The 25,769-nt window shown below is 42.3% G+C and overlaps 1 protein-coding gene across 1 annotated transcript in view; it reads left to right on the plus strand.

The window, feature by feature from the left end:
• Positions 1 to 4,810: 4,810 nt before the first annotated feature.
• dntt (deoxynucleotidyltransferase, terminal) overlaps positions 4,811 to 25,769 on the plus strand; it is a gene marked incomplete at both ends in the record, with an annotated part of 93,923 nt that continues 72,964 nt past the window's right edge. The window contains 3 exons of the mRNA XM_084076433.1: positions 4,811 to 5,004; positions 16,366 to 16,540; positions 23,260 to 23,370. Of these exons, the coding sequence (XP_083932559.1) occupies positions 4,811 to 5,004; positions 16,366 to 16,540; positions 23,260 to 23,370 (480 nt within the window). The remainder of the gene's footprint in view (positions 5,005 to 16,365; positions 16,541 to 23,259; positions 23,371 to 25,769) is intronic.

A 25,769-nucleotide genomic window follows, 5' to 3' on the forward strand; every position in this document is an offset into this window, starting at 1 on the left:
ATACAGTATGGACTGAGTGACATCTGTCCTGTACTGTCCGCGTGTGTGTGTGTGTGCGCACGCGCGTGTGTGTGTGCGTGCGTGCGTGCGTGCGTGTGTGCACGCGCGCATCTGCTGCTGATCTCGCCGATCAGCATCATATTTCTTGTGCATTATGACATCAGCCGAAATATACCTCTCCACTTCCACAGTAACAATTACACAAGAGTTTACTTCAACAGACAGAGGAAGTGATGGAAGTGAGGAAGAATGACACTGAAAAACCGAGTCCAGCTGGCAGCATTCCATCAGATAAACACAAAGCACCACACAATGTTAGAAGATATGCATCTGGTGTATGTTTACATTGTATTAAAAACCAGTGCAGGGAAAGCACTGCTCAGCCCATGCAGTTATGCTGACTACATCACAATACACTGGGAATGTTTGTGCTCTAGGGACGGAGAGCCAGAACCAGAATGATTATTGGTCTTAAAAGGCCATACCAGTGTAACTTTGACTTCGAGTCATTAGCAGAGATGATGCATTTGTGTACAAACTGTATGTGTAAGGTGTAAAGTAATTTAGTAGATCTGAGCCTACATTTGTGGTACAAGTGGCTGCGGTATAAATCATCCTTTTGTCGTATCTGGTCATATTTTATACCAGTATGCAAGTAAAAACATAATCGAATGATACTAAAGAAATATAAATGTAACCTTGCTAAGTAAGAATCATGAGTGACACAGACTAGTGCTCGCATAGATAATCAGGGACACTGCTGTAGGTGTGATTGGCATCTACAACTCTTTTGTTATCTTGGAGTCACTAAGTCTACCTTCCTGACAACAACTGTTACTCAGGATGGCCAAATGATCAAAGAACTATTGGTCAACAGCCGGTGGGGGATTCTCCCCCATCCCACCCCTTTGTTTGTATTCAAATGCGAATGGACAGTTTAAAAGATGAACTAAAATGTTACTCATTGCTACGAGTACTGGTAGGACGTGAGGCTGCTTGGCTGTTAGGCCAGGGGCTTCGGCTCCTGGCTTCTTCTGCTGTTGTACTTGATGCTGAAATAAATGATCAATGATGGGAACTCTGGGTCCGCGATGTCCTCTCTTCTCCTCCACTTCTTATTACAACTAACCAGCCGGGTAACCCGCATTTTGGGCCTCTTCTGACACGTCACTTTTGAGTAGAACATTGCATTAAAAAAGGGAAGTAGTGACTTCCTTAAATTAAAAACATTAAGTGAGTGCTACTGTACAATACTGTGTAGTTGTCTCTAATGGGCTTTGAACAGCTATACTTTAATTATGGTGAGCTGCCATATTGATTATTTATTTTGAAAATTCACTAGAGGATAAGCCCCTTGAGATGCAGCATCTCGTATCTATAGCTGCAATATTATTTTTATTTATTTATTGACACCTATATTGCCGTGATGCAGTAAAGTCAATGTAATGTAAGCAAGCTTAGTTATAAACAATTTGGAAATAAATGAGGAAGGAAGTGAGGACATGCACTGTACTTTCCTTTCATCTCTATAAAACAGGCAATCTTTCACGCCGGTTGCTCAAATCATGACCTCACTTATAGCCAGCCTTTGTGTTTGGGGTTTCACAGCAAATTTAGATTACAAATGATCAGACAAACCAAGTTCCACACAATACAGTGTTAATTTAACTGTGGCAGGCTTTGTCTGGCGTCTACACGAACACAATTGGCACGTGTTCGGGGGAGGGACGTCCTCCCGGTGAGGGCTCCTCAGTGGCAGGCGAGTGCCGCGCTATGAGCTTGTATATCTGCTATTTTTGAACAGCCAAATAAATCTAAAATGACACAGATGCATTCCCAGATTGAATGGTGGTTAATTACCACTAGCAAGATCTGTCTGTTTCACTATAGAGTATGCGTCCTAGAATGTTGAACATAGCAAGTAGCACCCACCTCTTGTACAGGATTGATAATGAGTGTCAACGATTCACCTTGCGGCTGTTAGTTTACAAGAGCAGCTCTTTGATGCTGTGTGAGACTATCGATTCCAAAATATTTACCGGAGCGGTGTTATCTCTCCCACAGCTCGCATAATTTATTGCCAGCACCTGTAATGTGATATCCACAAAGTCATACCTTTATCTTGACATTAAGAGCTACAGTTTGCCCAGCGTGATGTGCAATGTGACTCACATTCAAACATACTGTACTATAAGGGGACAGACACTATCATCCAAGAAAGTATTACTGTATTAGAGAATATTTCTTTTACACGCAGCTGCTGTCTAACCTTTACAAAGTATTCTCTTAACCCAAAGGACCAAAAAACTGAAAACCCCAAAATGAGCAAGAAAATAGTTATGTTTCTGCTAATAGATAATCAGAACTCTGTACTTACCTACAGAAGCTTCTCTTTCTCAGCTACCCTGACAGAGCATCTCACAGACCACTCTCGGTCCCCCCCACCCACTGGTAGAAAAACACAGACACAAAGCAATGAAAGCATACATGCAAAAGGCACGTAAACCACTTAAGCCCTATTTCATTCTTAATAGCGAAAATAGCTGAAATAGAGGAAATAGCAGATCTAGAAGCTCACGACGCATGGTACCGTAGATTGGCTATTTTCACTATTTTGGAAATTGTTCACCCATGACATGACATGCCAAAAATAGGGAGGCCAGGTTGAAAGTGGACGAGGAATTAGGTCTTATTGTGCTGGTGTGATTTCTGCTGGCTGAATGGAAGCCAGTTTGGACCAGGGCCAAACAGCTTCATGCAGTATACTGTACAGCAGAGTGATTGTGGGAAAACAGAGAAACAATTAGTCAGAGACTGCCCTGTGACACCTGTTAACCCTCCAAACATCATACTAATGAGATGACTTAGGGTGGAGGTGTAATATACTGCATTCTGTCAATGCTACACAAGCTCATTTAAGAAAAGATCTGGACACAGAATTTGCTTATTAAAGGAGTAGTTCACCCAAAAAATGACTTATTTTCTATCAATTACACACCCCTTGAATTAATGGATTCTTTTTGGGTTTTGTCACATTCCTAAGCCAATAATTTGATGACCATGTGTATATCCGGTAGGAGACACAAAGAGTCTTTGTGTCTCCTACCGGATACATTAGCTGTTAGGAGACGGTAATTGAATTATTGGCTTAGGAATGTGACAAAAAACAAAAATAAATCCATGAATTCAAGGCTTCATGGGGTGTGTAATTGATAGAAAATACGTTTTTTTTTTGGGGTGAACTACTCCTTTAATGCAAAATAAAGCTGTATAGTGAACTTTATATAATCTAAATCAAACAAATCCATCCTGCTTGGTCCACTGAAAGAGATGCGCTATTACAGTATACTACACTCTATTGACTAAAGCCTTTTTTGTTGCATAGATAATTGAAGCTATGGAGAAAGTGATCCAAGTAAAGACAGCCACATTGTCTTGTAGGCAGTAGGTTGCAAAAGGAACTAGGAATGGGGAGCTTAGCAGAGCGCAAATCTCTGCCAGGAGGCATGACCTAACGCCTCCATCTTTCTGTCTGTCTGGGGCATGTCATGTGATGAGAATGTTTTGGAGTTGTGTGCAAGTATATGCAACTGGATGGGGCAGCTAGTGGCTAGATACATCCCATAAGCCGGAGAGACAGGAGCGTTGTAATTCACTACTTAGTAGTATAGATCCCATAAGCCAGATGGATAGATGCCCGATTGGCCTCCCATAGCCTCGCGGGAAGTGTATTCGATAGCCTGGCTGGAGGGGTGATTGCTCTCGCAGAGGCTCACGTAGGTGTAAATAAAAACATACATTTGTCATTGACGAATTTGAAATATGTTTGGATTTCGGCTGATGTCATAATGCACAAGAAATCTGATGCTGATCGTCGAGATCAGCAGCAGATGCACACACACACACACACACACACACACACACACACACACACACACACACACACACACACACACACACACACACACACACACACACACACACACACACACACACACACACACACACACACACACACACACACACACACACACACACACACACACACACACTGGTGGAGATAATAACTTATCATAACCCAAACCCAATATGGATCCTTGGACAATAAGCAGTTAAATGCTCCATACAGTATGTGTGCATATATGAGCCGGGTCTCAGAGGAATGGCTCACCATGGCTCTCATCTAAGGCAACAACCTAATTAAAGCCAGGGAGCAGATGGCACGGGCTTTGTCTGGACATAATGAGATGGTGAGGTGGCGAGATGAACTGGACATGGCAAGACAGCTGTGGGGGTTTTGTGAGGTGACCCAGGTCCCAGCATTCCCCCCGGAGCAAGGTGGTAGCTCAAGTCAGCCGGGCAGAATTGCTATGACATGAAAACTAGTACTGTAAATCTACTATACATTAGGCAGTTTGTTCAAGTCAGACTGGGTTGGGCTTGAAACTGCTTTGACTTTGATGTGAACGCTTGATGTCAAAAGAGTATTTCTTCTCATTTAACATTTTTCCACCATTCTCTGCCAACTTGTCAGTTGATATGGGTTTGGTAAACACCAAATCATGAACACCTGTTGCCAGGGGCATTTCCTGTCTGCCAATTCGCACCAACTCTGTTCCAACTGCCAATCCATCCTGGTATAAAAGAAAAGAAAAAAAAACACATCAACAATACTGGCATCACCAAAGTGGCTGCTTTCTTAGATGGAAGTTAAGCAGTGCATGACAAGATGACAAGAAGTGCGTAATTTGAAAAGTGGAAATTCCTTGAGGAGCACAAATTTATTTTAGATACTTCATCTTGGAAAGAGATGCTCCGCGCTCCTATTTTACCTCGCACAAGGAAAAGGCAGCGGCCAGTAGAAGTTGTCATTCAGAGTCATGAGCAGGTCAAATTTCGAGAAGTAAGATTGTATCTGGTGGAGAGGAAAATGGGCCGAAGCAGGAGGAACTTTCTGACCCAGCTGGCCAGGTCTAAGGGCTTTGTCGTGGATGACATCCTCAGGTTGGGATTTTGGACTAGTACCTTAAGATTTGTTGTCTGAGATGCAGCTTTGCTATTAACAGAACAAGATTCTTTGCTGCTCTGAGGAAAAGCAGACTTTTTAATGAAACGATGAATGTGTGTGTGTGTGTGTGTGTGTGTGTGTGTGTGTGTGTGTGTGTGTGTGTGTGTGTGTGTGTGTGTGTGTGTGTGTGTGTGTGTGTGTGTGTGTGTGCGTGTGTGTGTGTACATGACTGGCATTTGTTTTGTGTTCCTTTGTATTGCTTCCCATGTCCTGCCTGTCTTGTGTTTAATTGCCACAGATTCCAGGATCTAGATTCTCAGAAATATGGGTTTAAGATAGAACCTTAACATCGAATTAAGTGTACAGATCAGATAAAAGAGATTCATATGCAACCTTGCCAATTTCTTACAAACTTTTTCATGTTCAGGAGAAGTTAAGGGTCGATTATCTAATTAAGGATCTGCAATAATCTCATTATTACCTCATCGGGAAGGAAGTGATTAATCTCTGGGAAGATTTAGTGGATTGTGTACTCTGGCCATAGCCCACATCACCTCCATAAATACTATCAGGATGGAAAGAAAGTTATTTGCCAACCCAGCTAATGTTTGCTGGCAACAGCAGTAAAAACCAGTAGAAAGAAACACTGGAAAGAAACTTTTCTGGATTTTTTTTAGTAGAGAAAAAGTTCTACAAAAGCAGTTTGGAAGTTATTCCCATAGGAAAGTTTTATGAATTAATGGAAATAGTTTTGAGTTTGTATAGCAAGCACTAATCTACCGTGCAGATACATGGAAACAATGCATTTTTGTCCTATTTAAGTTCTCACAGGAGAAATAAGGGCAGAGTAAGTTAACTAATACTGTACATATTCCATTTATCAGTGAATGTGATGTAATGCATTGTTAGCTTGAAAATCTGTTCTTGTTATGTGATGAATACCAGAAATAGCAGCAAGCTCACAAGGTGTCACCCTGCTTTTTTCGAGAATGTTTGACTATCTTTGACAAATGTTTTACATTTTCACCTATAACGACATGCCCAAAATAGGGACCTGTGGTTGACAATAGTTAAGCTTAAGGGAGTTGACACAGAGGTGGTCTTCCATATGACAGGCGTTTCAAAGTGACAGTGCCAGGTTTAGTTAAGGTGAGTGATGCTGTAGCTCTCCCTTCCAGTATATCTCCTCATGTTAATAAGGATGCATTGTGTCAGGCCTGGGCTGCAGATGTATTGAGCAGAGTTCTGGTTCAGCTGTAGTGCTCCTCTTCTGGGAGGATGTGAATATCTGTGTGTGTGTGTGTGTGTGTGTGTGTGTGTGTGTGTGCGCGCGCGTGCATGACGCGTGCGTGCGTGTATATGTGCGTGTTTGTTTGTGTAAGAAAGCAAGAAATAAAGTGTGTGTGTGTGTGTAAGAGTTTAAACTTTCCCTTTTCCATCTGTGTGTGTGTGTGTGTGTGTGTGTGTGTGTGTGTGTGTGTGTGTGTGTGTGTGTGTGTGTGTGTGTGTGTGTGTGTGTGTGTATACGTGCGTCTTAGCCAGCTTGAGCATCATGGCAACATTCCCAGAAACACAGCTTGAACGCTCTCCTACGGTTACACTTGGCTTGATGCAATTGTTTGAAACCAACGACAGGAAGTAGACCATGGCTCCTCAAACTGACATTAATTCTGCAAGCCGACAAATCTGCTATCAGCTGCAGTTTGATAACGCTGCCTTTCTTCTACACTGTGTGTGTGTGTGTGTGTGTGTGTGTGTGTGTGTGTGTGTGTGTGTGTGTGTGTGTGTGTGTGTGTGTGTGTGTGTGTATTTGTGCACACAAACACACAAGCATAACTGAGTGTACACGCACGCGCACACGCACGCACGCACGCACGCACGCACGCACGCACGCACGCACGCACGCACGCACGCACGCACGCACACACACACACACACACACACACACACACACACACACACACACACACACACACACACACACACACACACACACGTACACACACAGTGCAGTGTCACCTGCTTGCTTAGAATGACTAGGTGTTGGCTGTCTAAATTAATGATTTCCCTTTGTTGTTTAGTTATAATACCATCTTGGTTAATGGGGCATGCAATCTGGTCTTCTGGGTAAATTAAATAAAAAGCTTGTATATTTTTAATGAACATTAAACTTATCTAATTACAATGTTATCACTGTCACGCGTAAACTTTGTATGTCCAAAACAGTTCCTTCTTTAGTATCATTTTTTAAAACATTTTAAAATAGATCAGCTATTTTCATTACTTCTGTGCGAGTGCGGCACCTTTATATAATGAAGTAAAGCATTCATTTATGAAAAAACATAAAAAGTTGAAATATGGAGATACAAGGTTTCTGCCCGACAGCAACGTTATGCATTGCTCATTGCAGTTGTCTAATAAACATCTCCAACAAGCAAATACACAGCAGCTGCTCGCTGTGTTATGAATAAAAATGGTGTAAATTGTGAGTCGTGCATTGAGGCCTAACTTGTCTTGGCTCTGATATTACATTTATAGATGTCTTAGTTATGTTTTGTGTTAAAAAATGCATACGGTATACAGTACGTCTACTCTGTGTATTGATTTTCATGGTGGGCAGGGAAAGGTTGAGAGCTAGAGACAGTTCTCCGTATCAAAGCCCATTGACTTTAGACTGTCCTTGCTTGCTGTGCTGGGCTCAGGGTCCCACTGTTTCTCAGAACTCCAATCTGGCAATACACTGCATGCTACCTAGTTTACTTGTCAATCTGTTCTTGCATTTATTTTGGCTCTGCAACATCAGATAAATAAAGTTTGGGAAAAACTTATGAATGCAGCTAGTGTCCATTTTATAAGGGAGAGTGACATGTAGGTGTAAATAATCCAACTGAATACCGTCTGGATTTTAAGTGCATGTTAATGTCAGCCACGTGTGAATGGAGCCACTTTGGTACATGATAATAATATGGATTGGTAGCATGCTTTGTTTGTAGCACTTTGCAGAGTTGGCCAGTTTGAAAGGGAAGAAGCATTGGGAACATTTAAAAGGTTTAGTTGAAAAAATAAATCTAAATAGCTAACAAGCCTAGTTTAGTCATTTTTCTAGGCTGGCTATGTCTCATATAATGTCAAGTACACCACAGTGCATTCAACAATACACATTTCTTTTTTGAAAGGCACACAAATTAAATTAAGTTTGTTGGAAATTTGTTTTGGGTACTTCCTGTTGTTTTTCAGTACAGTAAACACCACAAAAGTTGATTTCCACGCATGCGGCAGGAGCAACGCAACACACAGGGCTCAAACCGGATCTATCATGCTTTACTGGATCGATACCAGACTCTGAAAATCAATGTCCTGTTGCGTTTGTCAGTTGCGAAACAGCTTTAAAATTCAAGTGAAAGGGGCTTCAGTGGAGCAGAATCAATACTTGCCACTGTGGGAACCAGTGCTGCTGATTAAATCAGTGACAGGGTATGGAAGGACATTTTTGTCAATGAGTAAAAAGAAAAATGCCTGAAATGGGAGTTGGGAGTTTTGTTTCTGCTTTTTGTCTCGCAATTGCCTATCTCACATTGAACTGGTTAAATTTATATGCTTTGCAGGTTGCTGATCCGGCCTGGGTCTAGAGCAGATATGGAAACGGTGCATGCATGTATGTGTGTACATATTACCTGATTAGTAGGCAGGCTCTAGACCGGATCAGACTAGTTCATCCAGAATAGAAACCAGGCTTTCCGCAGTGATGCAATTTGTTTGTTACATTTGTGGGGAAAAAGCTGAAATAAAACATAAAGTTAAAATTATGAGGAAAACGTCCCTCCGAATTCTGAGATATATTGTTGCAATAGTGAGAATAAAATTATGAATGTTGAGATTTTAAGTGAAGGAAAAAAAGTAAATTGAAAGATGAACATTTTCTTTTCTGTTCAGTGGTGGAAATGACCTCCAGTTTGCTGGAGGGGTGAACAAGGAATAAGAAAAATTTGATGGCAGATATGGCCGACATTTGGTTTGCCCGGTAAAGTGGGAGTAAATTTGGAGCTGCCAGGTAGGTACCATAGTCGACATTTGCAGAGGATAACAAGTCCCCAATAGGGTCTGCCGCTCTGAATAACTGTAGTCCCGGTTTTCCGAAGGTGGCTAACTCGTTTCCTGTTCTGGTTCAGTTTCCCATAGCTTCGTTTGATTGGCTCGGAATAGAGCACCGAAGGTTGACATCACTGCCGCTATAGGGCGCTATCCCCCCTGGGTCACAATGTTATTTTTTGTTTTGGAATCCCCATTGGGGAATCTTAGATTGTGTCATAAAGAACTGTGTTAGAAAAATAAACAAACCACCCTGGCGATTTTACTCTGTATTTACTAATATATAGATATGAAGCATCAACTGAAATAGTACTAATTTATCGAAAGAGTAAAAAAAAAAAAAAGCTCTTCAAACACAGACGTTATCAAATGTAACTCAATATCATAAACGACACGGAGTCAAATACCTGACAAAATCGCGGTGGTTTGTTTATTTTTGGAACACAATTCTTATATGACGAGTCGCACGATCTAAGATTTGCCTAAGGGAATTCCAAAACAAAAAAATGACCCAGGTAGTAGGAGTGACATCAGGACTTCAGTACTCTATAGGGGGGTGCCAGGTGAAACTGTGTATTTACCTTGTTGTATAATTTTTTGAAGGTATGTCCAAAGTTCCTACAAATGTCCTTATATGGGGTGGCAACATTTAAATGTGTTGTGGGGTTCATCAATACGTCTGTACACGGGCAAATTTTAGATTTTCTTTGGAACCCATTGGTTCCATTTGAACACTCTCAGAGTTACAGACCTGTTATGGTCATTCAGGGCTAGCTTTTTATGTGTGTCTGGTAATATCACAGAAAACATGTTCCCTATCAGCAGATCTATCGAGCTTGAGGCGTACCCTTCAAAGTAATAGGGCGACCCAGACTGGCGACCATATAGAAGTCCAAAATACTTGATTGACACATCACTCATAGACAGATATCAGTTCACAACTTTCCAGAAGTCTTCTGGTGGGGGTTTGAATGCATTACATTCTTCTGTCATCATGTCCTAGTATGAGTGAATAGGAGAAGGGAATCAACGTCACGTGATTCCCTTGTATGCACCTTTGAAGGTGCAAACAAAGGGGCTTATAGTATAGACCATATTCACACGGCGGCCATATTGCCATTAAGTCAATGAAATGCCACAGCAACGCAATGTTAAATTCCAAATACCCGGAGTCTTAAAGAATAACTGTGATCAGATGTGTGGTCATTTTTAATCAATACATGCATTAATTTACAATACTTATATCATCAATATGATTTAAACAGCAACGTAAACAAATGTGCTAAGTATGAACACTGCATACATAGCTAGTGTTACAATAGAGGCTACCTTCCTTATTGTAATATTCTAAGCCAACATTACCTTGTTACCATGGTTAACGAGCTTGCTGTTGTTAATTGCCTCTTCTTCCATCTCAAGCCTTGCAAACCACTCTTTCCCAAACAGTGGGTCGGGACCCAATTGTGGGTCGCGGAACGATTTGTGTGGGTCACGAGTATTGTTTGTTTTTCTTCTTAAAATATTTGTATTTTAAAAGATTTTCAAAAATGTAAATACAAAATATTAGGAGTTTTTCTTACATTAAAGAGAAATTAAAAACAATCTAAGTATTAAATTAAATTGAAAAAATAATAATTAAACAATTAAAATAAATTCCACAAATGTAACTTTTAATGACTTTTAGTAAAAATAGCTGATCTACAAGCTCACAATGTGTTGCTCCACAAGGCGTTGTGAGCTTGTAGATTTGCTATTTAACTATTTGGGGTCCCAGGGAGAAATTTCTCTTTTGGGTCAAGGGCTAAAAAGTTTGAGCTCTGTCCTTTGTCGTCTGCTGCTGGGTCCTCCTCGGTCCTCACCTCTAGCTCCGTTCCGTAAGCAGAAATAGGACATCCGGTTTTCGACCTAGCACAAATAAGGTTTCCGGTTGCCTTCAAAATAAGATCGAAATTTTGTAATGTTTTTTAAAAGACACAAATCTATTTTAAAAATACATTTATGATGTATATCTTTTAAATAGCGCATACTAGAACACTTCTAAGTATTTTTTTTAAAGAGACAAATGTATTTAAAAAATACATTTATGATGTATGTCTTTTTAAATGGCTTATACTAGATCACTTCTAAGTGCTAGGTTGTTCCTGATTTAAACTGGCTATTGATCCCCATTAAATGTGCACTTAGCATAGTTTCTGATCCTGTTTTGAACTTTAACTGGATATTCATTTGTGTTTGTTACATATGTATTTATTGTTTTTGTATCAATTGTTTGTCCATTATTGTAATAATGCTGCCTCTAGACCAGGTCACTCTGGAAAATTATCATGATATAATATTGTTTATTGCAGAAGCAAATAAACAATGATAAAAGCAACAACAAAATATGCTACAAATAATAATAGTAGATAGTGCAGGTGAGATTTAAAAAAATAAAGCATGGGGGGTTTATAATGCTGATCTCAACTATTTAAAAACTAAAATACAAAACAAATAAGAATGTAATCACAATAATTCATAAAAAATGTGTATGTGTGTGTGCGTGCGTGCGTGCGTTTGTGAGAACAGTTCCATAACTGAGCTAGCCTCGCGTGGCCAGACAATATCACACGACACACTGCGTGGATATTAGTCTGGTCCCTATCAATGATAGATTTTTTTCCAAGGGGCGGTTACAAAAAGATCCCAATAAGGTGATAAGCCCGCCCACATTTGGATACTGGGCCCTGATTGGTCCCTCACGACTTCGGAGGGAGAGAAATGAAATCTCTATTGAGGGGGGCCAGACCTAATCTGCCGAGGGCTAAAGTGCGATGCAATTTTGCAAAGGCAGATTCGTCTGGAACCAGGCTATAACTGAGCGCCCCTGAACTTGATAGAAAATTGATACAGACCAGTACAGAATGTTGGTGAACATTGCGAGATCATTTGTAAAAAAAAAAAAAAAGTGGCAGGCCATCCAGTGCGGCCAGAGGTAAGAAAAGTGCCGTTCTCAGACAATAGTGGACACTGGACAGGAGACGGCTCTTTGCCGTGGCACTTGTGAGATATGCATGCGTTCAGGGAGACCCCCTCTACCACGCCACACTCTCCGCTAAGCATGAGAGGTGTATTTTGAAAAGTGGCGGGCCGTCCAGTGAGGTCAGAGGTCAGAAAAGGGCCATTTTCAGTGCATAGCCTTTACAAATTGGACACTGGACCGGGACGGCTGTGGATGCCAACACTTGTGACATACGCACATGTTCAGGGAGACCCCCTCTACACCGCCACACTCTCCGCTAAGCGGGAGAGGTGTAGAAAAAAGTGTGGCGGACCGTCCATTGAGGTCAGAGGTCAGAGAAGTGCCGTTTCTGCCATTTTCAGACAATAGTGGACACTGGACCAGAGACGGCTGGGGAGCGGGAGAGGTGTAAAAACTTTTTTTTACACCTCTCCCGCTTAGCGGAGAGTGTGGCAGTGTAGAGGGGGTCTCCCTGAACGCGTGCGTATGTTACAAGTGCTGGCATCCCCAGCCGTCTCCGGTCCAGTGTCCACTATTGTCTGAAAAGGGCACTGTTCTGACCTCTGACCTCACTGGACGGTCCGCCACACTTTTTTTTACACCTCTCCCACTTAGTGGAGAGTGTGGCAGTGTAGAGGGGGTCTCCCTGAACGCGTGCGTATGTCACAAGTGCTGGCATCCCCAGCCGTCTCCGGTCCAGTGTCCACTATTGTCTGAAAACGGCACTTTTCTGACCTCTGACCTCACTGGACAGTCCGCCACACTTTTTTTTACACCTCTCCCGCTTAGCGGAGAGTGTGGCAGTGTAGAGGGGGTCTCCCGAACGCACGCGTATGTTACAAGTGTTGGCATCCCCAGCCGTCTCCGGTCCAGTGTCCAATTTCGATAGGCAGTCCTTTGAACAGCATTTATCCATTTAGATACATTTTTAATGTTTTAAAAAACGTTTTTGTTACACAGAAACATAATATGTGTTGTATAGCTTCGTTTAAATGCTTAATTTATAGTTTTAATGTAGAAATGAACCGTTTTTCAATGGTTTTCAATGGTTTCTTTTTACTCTAGAGGGTACTCTTATTCTGAAGAGATCGTCAACCGGAAGTCTTATTTCTGCTCCGTTATTTCTGCTCACGGAACACGGCTCTCACCCTGCTCTCACCCATAGAGTTAAAAATAAGCTCTCACCTCTCACACACGTGACAGGATCTCTAGAGGTTCCCTACTTTCTTCAGCTTGTCTAGCATAGCGTCGAAATTAGCGTAAACACTACAGCCCAGCAGGCTACAGTAGAGTTGCAGCAGAACATACCGTTTTCGGTTTGTGGTGCACTTTTTAAAGGTAAGAGAAATTATGTTAACAAAGGAACACTAGCTGTTCACACTCAAATAGACCCCTTAACAGACGACGTCACACTGGTTGCAAGCGTCATACTGGTTGAAAATGAAACCCATTCCATACAGCACTAGCCAACACACAAGAGTGGGTAACAACAGGTTGAGAATTGATTGCATGAAACAATCACCTGTGCATCCAGTCTCAATGCTGGTAAACAAATAATTGGTCTATAGAGTGAATTCTACGTTTCTTTTTAAGACATATTGTGTGTTACACTGTGCTATAAATATTCATTGTACATGTAAATGGATACAGTGGGCACCTAAACCTTGTGGGCACCTCAACGTTAAATTGGCAACATTAAAACAAATAAAAAATGGTAAAGTATAAGCAGGAATAGTATGGAGACCTTCATGATTAGGAAATCTGTAGCATTTGTAGAAATATTTGGCCTTAAAAAGATTATGTATTTGGCTTCTGATTTCTAAAATTAATGTAAATATAAAATCAGATATATATCATATCACAGGTGGGGCTACACAAGAGTTAAAGGTAGGGTAAGGTTAAAATAAGTGTTAAATAGCTCTATATTCTGATAGTACTTATTGCTATAGAGTTTTGTTCAGTAAAAGGAGTTTCCTTGTCTCTCCAGCTCTTTATAAAACAGAAAATGCAGTTTTGTTTCAGTTTCATTTCCAATTTTATCCAATCAGGATAGAGAACTCAATCAGGATATAGATTAAACAAGTGAAATTGGTGATGACACTAAGAAATGAGCAGGCAAAATTGGAACTGGAACACTATAAAAATGAAGCTTAAAAATGGGTACTTTCTCCTGATTGGCTGAGATTTTGAAACCTACCGGAAAATGTATTTTCTGTTTATAAAGAGCTGGAGAGACGGGGAGACTCCTTTTACCAAACAAACACTCTATAGCAATGATTACTATCAGAATATAGTGCTTTAACCTTTTAACAAAATACCTTTTGTTTTAACCCAAAAATATCACTTACCCTACCTTTAAGTCAATTTGCTATGTACTAGAGGTTCGGGCCCTCACACTACGCGGCCCGCTACGAGGCTCGAACCCCTACGACGCACCCCCGATCCGACTGATATGCCCATATATGGAAATCTCTGTATCTGTCATTTCTTGTCCCTTTATGCATGGAGCTCTCTGTATCTGTCAGTCCTTGTCCCTTTTGTGCCCATATATGGAGATACTTGATATCATCAGTATATGCCCATATATGGGCATGCCCCCTTTTGTGCCCATATATGGAGCTGACTGATTTATTTTGTTTGTGTCTGATGCCATGATGACACGTTGAGGTTAGACAACACACATATTTGACTTTACACCTGTTTTTTGCCAGACCCAAGGGGTCGGGCTTACATGAGGCTTTGTATCTGTTTTGTCCATACATGGTATGTCACTTTGTCCCCCGGCCCCAGCCAAAAAAGTCTGTCCCCCTTTCGTCATAGAAGGGACATCGAAGGGACACACGTCATGCGAAGCCCGTTGTTTTGTTCACAGCACAGATGAGTGGCTTACATTTGGCTATACTGCCTACAAAATACTATTGATATTGCACTGTAGTTAAATAAAGTTATTGTAATGCGATGCATTTCTATGGGACTTTGTTATGGTCCAATGGTACTGTACAGTATGACAGGAGATGCAGTCGGCCCTACGGTATTTGACATTTTTCAGCTATGGCCCCCTTTGAAAAAAGTTTGGACACCCCTGGACACCCCTTATTTATGTGGTATGCACTGTTACCAGGTGAGTCACCATGGTGCCCTTTTATGCTTTATTTCTTAGATAGGATAGTGTGTAGAGAGACAGGAAACTAAGGGCAGAGAGAAGAGAGACATGCGGACAACTCGAACTTGGGTCCTCACAGCTCACAAGCAGCATATGGTCTGTCAACTAACTGGCTGAGTCACCAGGCACCCGCCTTGTAGCCATTTTAAACAGCCATCAGTGACCAGGCCAGGGTACAGAGCAAATCAAGGATTAGCTTCGCCACTGATTTGCCCAATTAGACCTGCCGGGACTCCCCCTTAGGAAGCAGTTCCACCGATTCACCCCAAGTGGAGAGAGGAAGAGGAGGAGCATATTGAGTGTAATTATCCACAGTTGGGCGCTTTGATTGGGTATGGTACTTAGGCACAGTGGCAGGAAGCAGAAGGAATGAGGCTGTTATGAAAGTCTATTGCGTCTCTGCGGAGCTGTGGGAGACGCAGATTGAATGGATGGATCCGCATTTAAGGGGCTTGCAGGATTCACAAACACACGAGGGAGGCACTGAACTGTCTGTGCTCTGTGGGTGACTGTTGTCTAGCTGGTGTTGATCCTCAATCCGCATGCATTGAGCGTGCTACTGTACAGTACATGTTGCTTTCAAATACCGGCATCGGACCCGAACTGCCCTGATATTGCCAGGAGAAAGAAAAACGTCCCAGTTCTTTTTTTTTAATCCAGCAGTGAGCGAACCAGATCTAGTTAAATAGGGGATTCAAAGTAATTTGAACTCTATTGATCATTTGTATTCCAGCTTATGTTGAGCACAGTTTTTTTTCAAAGCGTGTTCAACAGCATAATCAATCAATGGGGTATACAGTATGTCTATGTACACACACAAATCCTCAGTGTTAATTGATCCATTCGTACACTCCCAGAGTTAAATGAACACCCTTGCATGTTTTAGCATTCAAACGAAACAAAAATGCTTCAATATAATATATGCAGTTGTTGTTCTTTGAAGGAGGAAATTCTGTCCTTCAAACTTCACAGAACAGACTGGTGACTGGACCAGGGAGTCACACTTGAGGGATAGAGGCACCGAGGGGGGTCCTGTGGTGACAGTTCAGATGGTGTTGATCACTTACCAGCTGTCCTCTTTTTTTCCCTCCTCTCTGTTCTGTACAGTGATGAAGTCACTCACGTGGTGTCAGAGGACAACCAGCCGTCGGGACTGTGGGCATCGCTGAAGGAACATGGGCTCAGAGGTCTGTCCAAGATGCAGGTGTTGGACATCAGCTGGTTCACTGACAGCATGAGGGAGGGGAGACCTGTTGCAGTGGAGACCAGGCACCGCATTCAGGTGTGTGTGTGAGTGTGTGTGTGTGTGTGTGTGCGTGTGCGAGTGTGTGCAACATGGGAGATAGTCAATCAGTAATTCTGAAATACCCTGATGGTCACATGGTATGCACTAGATGGCACTACACACCAAATGGGAAGTTCCTCATTCATCAGGCTTTAACAAAGGAAATCAGTTCTGATGTTTGACTATACTGTAGAACCAAAAATGTTCATATGATTCCTGTTAACATGAATGAGGCAGGAAAAACATTACGGGACAATGGTAAATTAGGGAACCAGCAAATGTACACAAATGTGTACTGTATAAGCACTCAGTCCAGGCAATACTAATGCATGTTCCGGCGTGTCTAATGTGATGTGGGAATACGGTGTGTCTGTGTGCTGTGCAAACGTGAGAGAGAGAGAACACGAGACAGCTATTTGTTTGTGACTGGGTGACTCGCCCTCTCACTGCCCATGAATTGAATCAACACAGACTGAAGGCCGTCTGAGAAGCTGAGAATGCATTTAAGTCCCTTCAGCTTCCACTTGCAGTTCTGCATTTCAGCCTGGCTGACAGCAGCAGAAGTAAACCCCCCCCCCCCCCCACCCATATCACACCATGAGTGCCAAATAGACCCATCAACTGGATGTCAGGGGTTCAGAGAAGCCGGCTAACAGAAACTCACTCTGATTTGTTCCCTCTGGATGGTACTATGGAAGGTTCCATAGCATAATTATTATGGATCTGAAGCAAAATATTATTTATGCCTATTTTCTTGGTCCCCCAGCAGAACCAGGAGGAGTCCAGGTTTCCTCCAGCTCCTTTTTCTGTGCGTCGACCTCCCCATCACTGACCGTGTCAGTGGTTACAAGGACATTCAGTATCTGTGTCATTGCTATGTGAAATACGAGGGGGAAAGAAAGCCTTCTTCTCATTCCCTCCTCTGCCACTCGCACATTGTAAAATCCAGGGTGTTCATTTAACTCTTGAGAGTCTACAAATGGTACCAAATAGACTTAACGGTTCCATTTAGTTCCATTTGTACACTTTCAGAGTTAAATGAACACTCTGTATTTTACTGTGCTCTGCGTTCCATCATGCGAGAGTGCAGCGCATCAGTATTCCTCCTCTAGTTGCTCAGGTCATTAAGTGGCAGGGCTAATGACGCGATGTTGACATTTATCGGCCCGTCTCCCCAGGTAACTGGAGGTCGCTTCATCTGCTTATCTTGTGATGTATTCCCATTCTGATGCGAGCGTGGCAACAGACGGTGGCATTTATTCGCACGGCACTTCCAATAGATTGTTTTTTACGAGATATAAATCTGTTTAAGAAGCCCGCATGCGGGGATACAGCATTTCTAAAGCAGGTTACTTCCCTGACACATTAGCCCATGGCTCTTCTCGACGGCCTGGAAATGCAATGTCTTTGACTATCATAAATATTCTACACCAACTGAGGGAGGGAAGTTTAAGTATAAAACCCATTGAAACGTGATATTTCCATTACATTCCATCACACAAGGAGCCTGTTTATTCTAAGCGTGGGGAGAGATAAGATGTTATAATAGCCTGTTTGAAAGGGAAGAGGATGAGATTGGTCCAGAGAGGATGTCCCGCAAACGTATCCTCGAGAGATGGCCATAGTCAAACTTCTGTTTAGACGTGGGGATGGTAGGGACTTGGGGAGATGAAGGATGGTTGTGATAGCGGTGGTGGAGATGGAGATGGGGGTGATAACTACTACAAATGATATACTACAGCTGAGGAGCTGTGTAGTATTGTCAATGTATTGTGTGATCTGTCTATGTGTTATGATGTTTATGTGTAGTGATGTTTTTGCATCCTGACGGCTGCTGGGTGCAAAATGAATTTCCGCAAGGACAAATAGAGAATCTATCTATCTATGCTCCCATAAGTACTTGGACCTCAGTGGACCCCTGACCCTGCTCAGCGACGTCTGCGAGGATTTCATTAACCCACCTGTGCACGTGGCTCCAACTGCGTGACGAGCATTAACATGAACAGGTACTGTAGACCTCGTCCCTCCGTTTCCCACTGCAGAGATGGATGGACATGGAGAATGGGTGAGGGGTAACTGCGGGGTCTTGCATCACTTAATCTTGCTGTCACAGCGGAGTTGGTGGACTGCATGCTGTAGCACGCATGGCGCCGCAATTGTTTTTCTTCTTTCGCTTATTGCCAAAATGAGTGGTTAAGCTGGTGGAGAAGACACAGACGGGGAGCCCAGAAGGGGCTTCGCTTCTGTTATCTGTCTTGAGGCTTCACCTCCACAGTTATAAACCTGTATAATAATGGAACCCAGATGGGGCCAAGCCCACCTCTGCATGCTGATGCACACAAGTCTCTCTCCATGGACCCACAATCCCATACCGGATGAAAGCAACTGCAGATGGGATGGAGAAGTGCTACTACCCCCCCACTCCACTCCCACATATATGCACAGCAAAGATGTTTTCAAAAATGTAAACCTTTTTTGATTGACAGAGGCGCATGAAATATATTCAAACGTATTCCATTATTTCTCTTTTTCAAAACCCAGGAAGACTCCTGGCGAGGAACAAATGACACTTATTTCTTCTTTAATCCTTTAGTGACTGATTAAGATCAGCAGTGTGAGAGAAGCTCTAGTTCCTCTTATTATTCTATTTTTATCCTTTAATCTTTTACTTTTTTTTAATCTTATTTTCTTTAACACAATACTTACTTTCCCTCTTTTTAAAATTGGTCATAGTCAACACAGCATGCACAGTAAAACATTCATTGTTAATGTATCGATTTTTGTCTGAGATTATGTTTTGCACCCTGTCCGTCCGTCATTCAGCTAATCTCCGGCACCGCTGGCCCGATCGCAGACTTTGCACACACACTCCCTGGATGCCAATTACGAACCTCTGGCCAAAATGTTTCACATGGGCCTGTTATAGCGCCACCAGGAGACCGTTTTTTGCAAAACTTATTTTTTGATATTACTCCTACAGATTTACTGTACACTCCTTGGATGCCAAAGCAGAACCTCTGCCCTGAATTTTTCAGATCAGCCTGTCATAGCACCACCATGAGGCCGATCTTTGCAAAATACATTTTTTTACATTACTCCTACAGATTATGTCCAAACATCACGCAAATCGGTACACAGTATCTCTATAGTCATTAAACGAAACAGGTCTTTCAGATTTTTCATATTCCATCCTGTTTGGCTAAAAATGGCTTCCAAAGTTTGCAGGAGTGCTCCATTTTGAACAAAATGCCTCAAATCATGAACACAGCATGCAATTTCTGTGAAATTTTGCAAGCACATTCCCACTAAGGCAAGGAAAAGAAAATCAAAGCAGCCTGATGGTGGCGCTATAACACGCCAATTTGTGTTTTTCCTATAATTGCACCGGGTGTAAAACTTTGTATGTGCACTCCATAGAGGCTAAGGAAAAACCTTTGCCCTGCATTTTTCACATCTGCATTTATAGCGCCACCATAGACTGCATTTTTTACATTACTCCTACAGATTTTGTGTTGTGTATCTTGGTGTATGTACATTTAGTGAGTGCCTTATAAGCCTGTGCAGGCTGGGCATCTTGTGGTGCAGGACACTATAATAAAAATCTATCTATGTATCTAATATCCACATCAGTAACAAAGTATGTGGCCTCAGCTAAAACGTCCTGACCTAGTTTTCTAGTTAACTCTGAGATTGTACAAAATGTTACCAAATGGATCTTTATGGGTCAGTTTGGTTACATTTTTGCACACACACCAGTGGTGTAAAGTAACTAAGTACATTTACTCAAGTACTGTACTACAGTATTGGTAGTGCAGTATTGGTACTTTTACTTAAGTAAAGCAATTGAGTACTTTTTCCACCACTGACACACACTCAGAGTGAAATTAAAACTGATAATTTTGTGTGATCACACAAAACTCCTCATCTTCCTCCCTGTCTCCTAGCGTGGGGTATTCATGTCCACAGCATTCCATTTGTTAGGTCTAATTTTGTGCAAGAACGGCAGTATTACATTGCTAATCCTTTTGACACATTCGGTATAAATAGAGAGCCCTTTCTTCACCAAATATAAAAGGCAATTGACAAGGTGGCTGGTAGATTGGTAATGCTACAGGTTAGGTGGTGTAATGGATTTGGACGCCAGCAGACTGTGTGATGAGTGTCGTTAGGCTGTTGGCCCAGAGACACACTGTCATAAAAATAACTCGAAGGCAATTGGCTACATTTTCAAGTAATTCTATTTGAACTCTTGGCACTGTACAGGTAGGTTAGAAACACCCGTTATGCACAGTTACCCATTTGTCTTGACAACCATTTTGAAGACAAGGGTTTTGTGTGTGTGTGTGTGTGTGTGTGTGTGTGTGTGTGTGTGCGTGTGCGTGTGCGTGTTTGTACAATACACACACATACTTCTGGTAGGACTGAATTAAATACAAGCATTTCCTTTTGGGAGATGTCTGATACGTTTGATATTTATATTTAATAATATCACAATGACAATTTAATTAAAAGTGTATCTTAACCGCAGAAATTCAGGCGTCTCTATTTCGGGCAAAGTTTCCTAATTCGTCAAAATGTCCCAAATTATCATTATTTTAAATATTATCATTCATTCAAAAATAACGAAAATGGCATATCTTCAAGTTCAAAATGCATTGCCTCGTGACACGTTGTGAGCTTGTAGATCGGCTATTTTTGCTATGACCCTGATTCTGTGTACATAGAGCTGCATGGGAGCTCTATGTACACAGAACTCCCACACAATATCAAAGTGAGGTAAGACAGGAACCATCACGAAATGGCTGCATGGCTGATACATAATTGGCAGATAGGACAGATAGGACACTTATATAGACAGGAGGGATATGACACTTACACAGACGGATAGGACACTTACAGTACACAGACAGGACGGATAGGACACTTATACAGACAGGACGGATAGGACACTTATACAGACAGGACGGATAGGACACTTATACAGACAGGACGGATAGAACACTTACACAGACAGGACGGATAGGACACTTACATAGACAGGAGGGATATGACACTTACACAGACAGGACGGATAGGACACTTACAGTATACAGACAGGACGGATAGGACACTTACAGTATACAGACAGGACGGATAGGACACTTATACAGACAGGAGGGATAGGACACTTACACAGACAGGAGGGATAGGACACTTACATAGACAGGACGGATAGGACACTTATACAGACAAGACGGATAGGACACTTATACAGACGGATAGGACACTTATACAGACAGGACGGATCGGACACTTATACAGACAGGATGGATAGGACAGTTAGAACATAAGAATTAGAACATTCCCAACACAAGTCTGGTAAGAGTGAGGTAAGACAGGAACAATCACGAAATGGTTGAGAAATGGCGGATACTGTAACAATTGGATAGGACACTTACACAGACAGGACGGATAGGACACTTACACAGACAGGACGGATAGGACACTTACATAGACAGGACGGATAGGACACTTATACAGACAGGAGGGATAGGACACTTATACAGACAGGACGGATAGGACACTTATACAGATAGAACATTCCCAACATTCCCAACAGCGGAGAGTTGTGCTCCGAGGAGCACTTTTTCTAGTTATAATTGTTGCCAGACCCAAGGGGTCGGGCTTACATGGGCATGGTCACTTTGTCCTCCGGCCCCAGCCAAAAAAGTCTGTCCCCCTTTCGTCCATACATGGGCATAGAAGGGACACACGTCATGCGAAGCCCGGCCATTCAGATTTCAACCACTAGGGGTCTGGCAGTACCAGGTGTCCCGGTTCCCTTGTTTTAATAATGGCATGCACAAAATAGGGACGCCAGGGTTAAGAAAGTCAGGATCCACGTGGGATCGGCGTCGCTTCAATGTGGATCTCGGCCCTCATGTGCCTAGCCTGTGACACCACTGATATAGCCTACAGTATGACGTCAGTCCTTTTATGACAGTGGTTTTCAACCTTTTTCATGCCAAGGACCCCTAAATTGAGATGTATGTGGCCGCGGACCACCATCGGAAAATGTTTTGTGCCAGGGACCCCCAGAAGCAAAGATTTGAGTTCAAAATGTTTGCTTTAAAGAATATATATATTCAAAGATATGCACACATTTTCAAGATTTTTCAAAAATAGCAGATCTACAAGCTCATAGCGTGGCACTCGGTGCCGCGCTATGAGCTTGTATATCTGCTATTTTTGCATAGCCAAAGCTAAGTGGTTACAATGATTTGACACTATGTTAACTAATTTCGCTGGGGACCCCCTGGTACCCCCCAAGGACCACTGGTGGTCCCCGGACCACTGGTTGAAAACCACTACTCTATGACGTGTCTATGATGTATGACTCCAAATTTGGGAAAGGTTTCAGCCCGAACTGACCCACATTGACTTCCATTATAAAATAAAAGTTAAATATTTCCAAAAGTATAAAACATATAGTATGTGAAAAAAAAGCTTGCGGAGGTACTATAGCCTAGTGGCAGTTGTATGCTCAAGAAATGTTGGTGCTCATCGGTCCAGCGGTTGGTGAGATTACTGTAACTCCGCACAGACAAACACACAGACTGACCCTTTACACTCTCAGAGTTGAATTAACAGATCATTTGGCTGTGTACAATCGCACAGACAAACACACAGACTGACCCTTTCCTAAAACTAATTTTGGTTTTATTTTTTTCATACAGGACATTTCGCCCACATTGCCAGAAGGTACAGCACCCACTCCTGTGGCTGCAGTTTCTCAGTATGCCTGCCAGAGACGTACCACGATCGAAAACAACAACAAGGTTTTCACAGTAAGTTTCACAAACCCAGAGTTACACAATCTGTTTCCTGAAAACAGTGCCATTTCACCATGTTTGCTTGTGCCCTGGCTTTTCTGCATAATTATTTAAAAAAATTGAATGGTCATGGTTGTGTAAATTGAGTTGTTGAGTTGTGTTTCGATTGTGGATCGCTGTGCATTAAAATGAGCGGAACAGAGAAATAATGAAACTAGAAAAAAAGCACAGGTCAAAGGCCAATGTGAAAAGGATGCCACTGCATTCATGATTTGAGGCATTTTGTTCCAAAAATGTGATCCGTGTTGATCACATGACTATAGAGATACATACTGTGTACCGATTTGCATGACATGTAAAAAAATGGGTTTTGCACAAATCGGCCTCCAGGTGGCGCTATAACAGGCCCATGTGAAGAATTTGAGGCAGAGGTTCTGAATTGGCATCCAGGGAGTGTGTGTGCACAGTTTCGAGGCGACCAGGCCAACGGTGCCAGAGATTAGCTGCTAACACACGGACAGGATACACGGACGGACGGACGGACGGACGGACGGACGGACGGAGGGTAAAACATACTCTCTCGCCATGCCTTTCGGCCTGGCGGAGACAATAAAGAAACAAAATAAGTGAAAAGCCCCCCAGACCTGTTCTGCTCTAATTTGGGATTGCCTTGCTGCAGAATCACTCACAATCCCTTTGACACATTTACCCCCCAAGATATATTAACCTGCAAATGAGAAGCATCTGCAAGTAAGGAAACTATGAAAGCTACAGCAGCTGAGATGCCCGCAAACCCTGGCAGAGGCCTGGCATAGACACACCCCCGAAGGCACTGGACGCTGTGCGGGGATGGACGACGGGCATGCTACTCACAAGCAATGATGAGAGCCATCTGGCTGGTGGGCAGCGAATGCCTGATGCCAGGGGGATAGATGAGGAATACGCAGACTCTCGACAATGGCAGCTTATCTGGTTTAGCCCATTAAGACCAGGAACGCGCCATTTTTAGATTTCTTTGGCTAGAGTGCCGCGCTATGAGCTTGTATAGCTGCTATTTTTGAAAAAGGAACCCCCAGAAGCAAAGATTTGAGTTACAAATGTCCGCAAAAAAAAGAGAAAATAATTCAAATATTTGCACAACTTTTCATGATTTTTCAAAAATAGCAGATCTACAAGCTTGTAGATCTGCTATTTTTGAATAGCCAAAGAAATCTAAAAATGACACACAGATACGTTCCCGGTCTTAAAGGGTTAGTTCACGGCCAAGAAAGAAAGGAGGAGGAATATGCAGTCACACTCAGGAGCCTGTAACATATCTGCAGGTGCATAGCACAACACTAAACTGAAGGCAGGAGTGAAGTACTTTTCATGCACTGTAAAAAATAGTACATTATTGTACAAATTATCCAATGTGGTAACAATAAATGAGAAGTGTTAGGTAGGTAGGTATATAGATAGATGTATCTAGTGTTTATTCAGTGTTAATGTATGTATTTGTAACTGAGAGGGTATCAGTAATGTGGTTACATTTACACTCAGAGTTATTTTAACAGATAATTTGGCTGTATACGTCAGAAGTTAACATACCGCTACATTACCAGAGCTGGGTTGATACCTAAAAAAGCAATCCATGTAAATAGAAAAGATTTTACAATTATGGTGTTGCCTTGTGTAATACATTTAAACCGCAGCTTCTTTTTACAGTGAATGTGGCACCGAGTGAGCAACGTGAATCATGCCCTGTTGACGGTGAATTGATTGGCAAAGCTGTGGTGTGATTGTGTGGGTGTGAGAGGTCCCGCTGAGGTGTTTCTGTTAGACCTATTAAGTACAGCTCACTGAGGGCCCTGTGAGGCATCTGTTTCATAATCCCTTTCGCATCCCAGTGACTGACAGTGTGTGTGTGTGTAATAAAAGCATGCACCGACATGCATGTGTGCACACACTGGCGGCACATACGGCACGGGAACACACAATGGCACCCCACACACACACACAGACAAACAATTGGATGGACGGATGCAGCCGGGGTTGCCAGATCTGCTTATTATAATTTCCCCGCAAGATTTTATTTGAAAATAGCCGATCTACAAGCTTGTAGATCTGCTATTTTCAAATAGATGTTGTATTATGTTAAAGTGCTCATGTGGCCCATAGTTGCTTCTTTTGGGCTGTTTTTTCTAGACCTGGTTGCTTGTTTCTATCACAGAATCTGGCAACACTGGATGCAGCATGCACAGACAAGTGCATGACAAGTGCACAACTGTGCATGTCTCACCTAGGGAAAGGGGGGCTTGCTCCATTCCATATTCCCTGTTACTTTCCCCTGCATTACCTCACTAATTAGCAATCTTGTGCCATTTCCCTGACGTACATGATTATCTCGTAATCACCCCACAAAGGCACATGAAAGA

This window comes from Gymnoscopelus microlampas (assembly GCF_963454915.1).
Source record: "Gymnoscopelus microlampas genome assembly, chromosome: 13".
NCBI lineage: Eukaryota > Metazoa > Chordata > Actinopteri > Myctophiformes > Myctophidae > Gymnoscopelus > Gymnoscopelus microlampas.